This window comes from Nelumbo lutea, chromosome 6 (genome assembly GCF_056320005.1).
Source record: "Nelumbo lutea isolate HS-2025 chromosome 6, American lotus-T2T, whole genome shotgun sequence".
Lineage (NCBI taxonomy): Eukaryota > Viridiplantae > Streptophyta > Magnoliopsida > Proteales > Nelumbonaceae > Nelumbo > Nelumbo lutea.
This window is the reverse complement of record NC_142689.1, coordinates 1,073,277-1,080,456: the sequence shown is the minus strand read 5'-3', so window position 1 is coordinate 1,080,456 and position 7,180 is coordinate 1,073,277. Positions and strand designations below refer to the sequence as shown.

At 41.5% G+C, this 7,180-nt stretch overlaps 1 protein-coding gene across 1 annotated transcript; it reads right to left on the bottom strand.

Annotated features, from left to right (window-relative positions):
* Nucleotides 1-757: 757 nt before the first annotated feature.
* LOC148846719 (pectinesterase-like) lies at nucleotides 758-5,149 on the bottom strand. The gene is made up of 2 exons (XM_088950174.1): nucleotides 3,844-5,149; nucleotides 758-1,662 (listed from the first exon to the last, which is right to left on the bottom strand). The coding sequence occupies exons 1-2, from the start codon at nucleotides 4,892-4,894 to the stop codon at nucleotides 971-973; spliced, it is 1,743 nt and encodes a 580-aa protein (XP_088806300.1). The 5' UTR covers nucleotides 4,895-5,149; the 3' UTR covers nucleotides 758-970.
* Between the last annotated feature and the right edge of the window lie 2,031 nt (nucleotides 5,150-7,180).

Genomic DNA, 7,180 nt, shown 5'->3' with positions numbered 1-7,180 from the left:
AGTTTGGTGATAGTTTTGATCAGCCATATAATACATCCACATGGTAGAAATAGGTGAATCATGTAGGAAACTCTCCCGGTCTGTATGATGCAGTATGTTCTTGGCTTCTTCCTTATATTAATACGAAAGGATAAAAAGAAAAAAGAAATTTTCCTCAGGTTCCTGACTCTAAGGTTGCAGAGATGCCTCAAATAACGTAAACAATTTATCTTATTCAAGAATGAATAATGAATGTCACAAAAGCGAAATGACAATAATACACACAAAAGACAAAAGCATGCCTCAGAGTATACACAATTGATCTACTGTACAACTCATTTGTTTCTCTATCTTTCAATGCATAAAAACTAGTCAAAATTCCCATGCTCTTAAAAATAGAAAAATTGGTTATGTATAACATTTTCATTGCTTCTTCAAAGGTTCAAAGGTAATTAACTCATTCGTTTCTTGTATACATTCCTTAAAATAATTCTTAATTAAATAACTTTATTTTAGTATCTATTACTATATAAAGCATGTACTCACTCTACACACATCCGGACATCATGAGGGCATAAAGTCATAGAGCAGTCCAATGCACGAAGCTCCTTCCATCAATGCGGGATTTAGGAAGCGATAGATGTACAGTCTTCTTTCTTAGCACATATAAAGAAACCGATTCCAAGATTTCAACCCATGCCACAAATAGAATAACCAACTTTTTTTTTCTCTTTTTCAGCCCACTTATAGTTCTAGTATCACGTGCAATTTAAGTTCATTTTTAAATAAAATAAAAATTATATTATATTCACACAACAGTAGTTCTGTACTTCTGTAGTTGTAATCGAACAGGAAATAAAAGAAAGCGAAGAGACCGATGGAGATTGTGATACTAATAAGAGTAATCGATCGATACAATATATAATGAAAAACTTGACGCAGCTGGTAGAAAAAAAGTGTTGATGGAGATGTAGAGAGATATAAACGAGAATCAAAGACCGGAAGAAAAGGGAAAGCCGGTGGAGCCTAACCAACTGCCACCTGCAATGAAGTTGCTTACTGTAAATCGGAGAGCCTCGGTTGCACTTGTAATCACCTTGTAGCCTTTCCACGAAACTCGATTGGCAGTTGCAGCTCCCGGTCCAGTGTTCTGGTACTCGGCATAATACAATGTGGTGAGTGCAAAATTACCACTCCACTCGTGCCAGCCGGCGGGATGAATGACATCGCCAATGGTGGACTGCATGATTACAGTCCTGGAGTATTCCTTCCATGGCCTACCCAGATAAGTTGGGAAACTACTTTTAACTGCTTGTAGATCGGAGGTTGCAGCGATCCTACATTTTTGTATTACGATGCCAGTGTTCTGGTTTGGGTCGTCTCGGCCTTGGGCCGTCAGCATGTTCTTTTGTCCAGAATTGGGGCGACGGGCATGGATGTCACAGTTCTGGAACACTGCTGCTGCATTGCCGAAGATGAAGTCCACGGTGCCTACAATCAGACAATCCACATAGAATTGACGGAGGGAGTGCACGTACAGTGTGTCTTGGTAGGCCAGCATGTCACAGCGGTAGAATGCGGATTTGTCTGACCCAACTCGGAGGGCCACGGCCTGGTGCTTTGATGGCCCCGCTGTATTTTGAAATGTTATATCCCGAGCGAGGAACCCTTCTCCAACCGCAGCTGCAAAATGCATCATCCCTCACCATTCATTCCAATTAAAACCAATATAATCTCACATGTTATCAGTCACCGGCCTTAAACACAAAAAACCGATATATAGTCAAAGCAGTTCCGGCCGGTTTCTAGTCGATACCGGAAAATTTACAATTCAAATTGACTACGTGTCCATCTACGGGAGCGAAAATTTTCTCATACAGATCGAGTATGAAGAAATTGAGGGCAACGGGAGAAAATAGGAGATAAAAAAGGACAAGGAAAATATATAAACATTGTGGCATAAAATAAGAAACGTGGCACTTTTATGCCCGTGCCTTTAATTTCCTCAGAATAATTCTAAGGTGGACTGAAAGGTAAAAATCCCTTTTTTTTATTGTTTTGTTCTTTCTTTCTCGAGTTGCTGTACCTCTGGTAAGATACGTGGCTCTTCCATTCATGTTGTGTTAATCCTATCCCTAATCCTATGCCTATGATGAACAGATCTAGTATTATTCTCCTTTCTGCTAAGTAACGAAACAAGTGCAAGAGAGAAAAGGGTGGCAAGTTTAATTGAATGGATGAACATCTATGTGTGGTATGGAACTGTGGATGGTTAACAAAATCAACTGCAACCGAACCCCGATTTGTATCATTAATTCTTGGATTTCTTTCACCCTACACCTACCTACAGAAAACTTGTTTGGATAGTGGGGGCCTATCCAAGTTTGTCTTCTTATGCGTGTGGGTTCCACCATGTCTTATAAGCATTGCTCATATCTTGGTTTCTCTTTCTTTCCTATCAGCAAAAATCCATTACAATTATGATCTTGAACAATGTTGACACCTTTTTTTCATTTTATAATCTATTGGTCCTGAATAGAAATCGTCTTATCCAGTGAGCACTAGGACGGTTTTATCCTAGTTGAATCTTGGCAATATGTAGTAGCCAAAGAAAATGGGAACAAAGACAAAAAAATACTACTCTTATTAACAATCTTGGCAATATATAGTAGCCTAATATTTTACTATATGAGCTCAAGTTTCACTTCATCTATTGGTACTATATCTTTCAAGGAAAACATAACAAGCACGGCAAAGGCAAATTCTTCGCCATTAGACACAACACAAGGTCTTAGTGACTTAATTTGGTCCCAATAACTGCCGACTATCCTTGACTCGTAAAGATTAACAGGACGACACGTTTATTATAGGCCCAGCAAACCCATCTACGGCTCCTGTATCCCCCAAACTCCAGGACAGGAGCACCCAGAAGACCAGAATGGAATGGTCGTCGAAATAAGGTAGGATTGTAGGACTCGACTCGCCCAACCCCAAAAACACTAAAACCAATCAATCGATTCAAACCCAGTTGAGGCCAACTCCCCTTTAGACTTTTATGTGGCATCTCATCTCGTGCTTAACAAATCGAAACCAGCAACAGCACGCAAAAAGCACATTTTACTTGGCCCCATTATATTCTTTTTCCCAAATTTGGCCTAATCCTCCATCCTTTCATTGAGTTTAGCCTATTTTACATCTAGTTCCAAACAGATACAGACACACATGACACAACCATGTTTTCTTTTTCATTTTTAATCTAAAGAAGAGATCAAATAGAAAGAATGAAAAAACCGAAAAAGTGGTAGATCATACGAGACACCACAAGATCCGAAAACAACCGTGCTCGACACATATCGGACGCTTAAACAGGAGAAATCCAAGGCATCCGTGCCGTGCTTAAATGCTTGGTTTGGAGAGAAATGAGAATGAATGTTAAAATCAGATGGAATGGGATCTTATTCCCAAGCGAAGAGATAGGGAACGGCCGACAATTCCCTCGAATGAACGTGAAAATACCCTTCTATAAAAAAAGGAATGAGATTTCGACTCTGCGTCTCTGCCCGACTAAACAGTTAAAATCAGAGCGGCCCCTTCGAATTTCGATTCCAGACCGCTGTTCCCTCGAACCAAACGGGCCCTCACATTTCTATTACCATTTACCCTTCCCGAGCTCATTTGATTAGGTTCACAGTTCACTCGCTTGGGTTTTTCAGTCTGTGCGTCTTTAGTCTCCCGATGCCAGAGATCATTAAAAAATGAGCCGAGACGCGACTATACTATGTCAGTATGTCCGGTCCGGAACAGAAAGCGCGCAGAAGTTAATTTAATTAAATAAAAAAGCAGAAAGGTAAGGATTTTACTGACCGACAGTAGCGGAGTGGAAGGTAGTGCTCCCATCCACAACGTTCCGGCTCCCTGTAATGATAGTGTTCTTCCTCCCATCTCCCACAAACATTATATTCTTGTTCTTCTTCGACACATCCACATTTTCCCTATAAACTCCTGCCTTTATCCTTATTATATACCTCTTATTACTATTAATCGGCGCCGCAGCCACTGCCTCCGACACCGTCTTATAATTCCCACTCCCATCAGAAGCCACCGTAACATCCGGCGTCACCGTCGACGCCTGCAACAGCCTCCGGTCTCCCGCCGACAACCACCCCGGGAACCCATCTATCTCTCCAGTACTCTCCCCAAGCTTTCTCCCCATCTTCAGCCTTTCCTCGGCCATGTCAGTGTCCGTCATGTTCTTGATCATGGCCAATGCGTTGCTACACATGTGGTACACATGTTCTTGACCCTTTAACAAAGCGTTCCTTACTTCCTTGTCAGCCTGCTCATGCGAGAAGCCATCAATGCAGGTGTCTTGATTGGTCATGGCGGCGCTGAGGAGTATCTTGAGGTCCTCTGCGTGTTCGGCTAAGGACTTCTTGTTGGGGTACTGTTTGAGGTCTTCCGCTGTCTCGTGCAGCTCGTCGCGGGTCTCGTCGACCATCTCGAGACAGTCATGGAGGGCTGTCTTTTCACGTTCGGTCAGTTTCTCGTGAGCGAGGAGCTTTTTTATGGCGAAGTAGTTATGCTCAACGGCTGTGGTGGTAATGTTCAGAGAGATCTCAATTACGTCTTTTTGGGTTGATAGGTTGTCAGCTGCACCGGGGACAGTGGCGATGGCTGAGTAGCAAAGGTCGGGGTATAAGGTACTGCTGCACGAGGATTTGAGGATGGCATGGGCTGAGGAGGGTATTTTGCTGGAGTTTTTTCGTGATGCGACACCGGCGACGATGCCGATAACGGAGGCAACAAGGAGAAAGGAAGCGATGAGAAAGAGGAAGATTTTCTTCTTCTTGTTTGAGATGGAAATACGACTGCCGGAATCTGAAATTCCGGGAAATGATTCCTTAATGCCGGCCATTTTGGGACTAAGAGAGGAGAGGAGTGAAAGACTGACCCAGTGAAGTGAAGATGCAAAGGCTGTCTCTATGGGTTCTTAAACTTAACAGCTGGTAGAGATTGATTGATGATGAGTTGATGACAAGTGTACAATTTTTTTTTTTTTTTTTATGTGGGAGGTGTGCGGGGATGTTATTGGCGTACATTTTTTTTTTTATTTTTGGGGTTTTTACCGTTCAGTCTACATCTAAAAATCTTAACTTTGCAGAACAGATGCAATGATTCTTTCCGTGGATCGATGTTAAATTACGGGTAGGAAGCGGTTTATAGGGTTATTAGTAGACTAGGAGAAGTTGGTGCGGAGTGTTGATGGTAAAAGTCAAATTTACGGAGTTTTTTTTCAGCACGGCTGCGCGGGTGAATTGATTTGATGGTGACTGAAACTGGCGTCTCACAGGCGCCTTACACGCACAATGTTCTCAATGCACGGTTGATGTGTCGGTGAGGAGTGATACCGCCTGAATTTGATGAGTGTGCAGTGTCCCCAAACCAAATCATTCGTCTTTTTTTCATTTATTTATTTTTATCACGTGGTTAAAAATAAATAAACACCATGTTATTAAATAAATAAATAAATTCGTTCACCTTGGCTCGGAAGCGTCAGATATCATCCATTTGTTTTTATTTTTAACACGTGGTTAAATAAACTCCATGTAAATATTTTTTTTTAATTTTTTCCATTCATTTACTCGTTTGATTAATTTTAAATTTTATTAACTTGCTTCCAAGATGCAGTTGGCCAATTCTATACGCCCCAGAGAAATCGAAGGAGTTAAAACTCAGCGAGTATATCTTTGATAAAGTAGGTCACTGGGGGGCAATTCTTAGGAGTAAGGATTAGCTGAACGCTCAGTCCAGCGACCAACGATAGTGTTCCACAGCCTGCTTAACAGCCAACGCGTCCAACGAATCCCAATTCAGTTCTTAGAAGCAGAATTAAACGTCCCTACCAGCTGACGACAGTCGCTAGTCATATTCAAGGATCTGGGCCAGATGTAAACCTTCCAACACCGCTAATGCAAAGATACTAGTTTTGTGCATGCATTTTCAAACATCTAGTTGTAATTATCTTCATTTCGATTAATTGTGATCGCAATAAACACTTGCCTTCATGCTCCAACATTTTCATAGTGATTAAAAAAAAATTATATTGTTGAAACCTCCTCTCAAGTGTAGTTATTTTAAATCAAAATTTTTATTTTTTAAATATTCTCTTTGTATTAATCAGTAATGAGGGCAGATTTGGCCCCTTATTAACATCATTAGATGTTGCTTTTTAAAATAATAGGATGATATCTCGACACATTGTTGAAGGTAATGACTTACCTTAGTTAAAATGATGAAATCTCAATTAGCGATCTTATATATAATTCGGACAGTTCGACAGCGTGGCTAGCAATACCTCATCTAGGGTCGACCTGTGGTCCTTATCGTTACTGGTCCAAGGGGCTTCGATGTGAGGAACAACCTCCACATGGACTTGTTGACTCGATTGAAGTCTACGTGGCGACCTACGAGACATACTCACCGACCTCCTCTGCGTGCATCCCATCACTCCCTGGTCTTTCGGAAGTCAGTTCCTGCACCGAATGTTCCAAAGAAAACCGAATAAGGCATAAAGACTAGTCTACGTGCGTCACTACCTCTGAGGATTTTGGACCGGTTAGCCATGTCTTCCCGGAGATCTTGGACATGGTGTGTGAAAATTATGCCAAACAACGCCTATATAAAGGTATCATTTCTAGCCTCGGAAATTATGCACAATTTAGTTCTCACAATTCTCTAACTCTCTCAAAAATTTCTAATTTGTTGGCTTAAGCATCGGAGTGTCCACCCTAGATAAAGTAACCTGGGCACTCTAACACTATCTGTTTACATGTTGACCCGACAAACTAACTAGCTCGGCATCCAAGCCAAATTCCATCAGGGAAATGCCAAATCACACATCATCAACCACAACCAAACCCATCCAATCTCTTACCTAAAATTGATTTAATTTTCAAATTCATGTCCGCGCCTAGGCGCTCAATCTCCATGACACCGATATTTAGCTAGAGTCCTACGCAGCCCAGACCGGATCTAGGGAAGGTTAAGTTTTGTCGAAGACTCGACAATTCCGCACGAGACGAAGTGATTCACTCCTGTAAACATGTTAAGTACAAACCGGATATAATATTGAGAAAAATACAAAGACACGATGAACAAAGTGAGGAGAAAAGACTGCAGGGGTAGAAAACAGTAGCGGCGA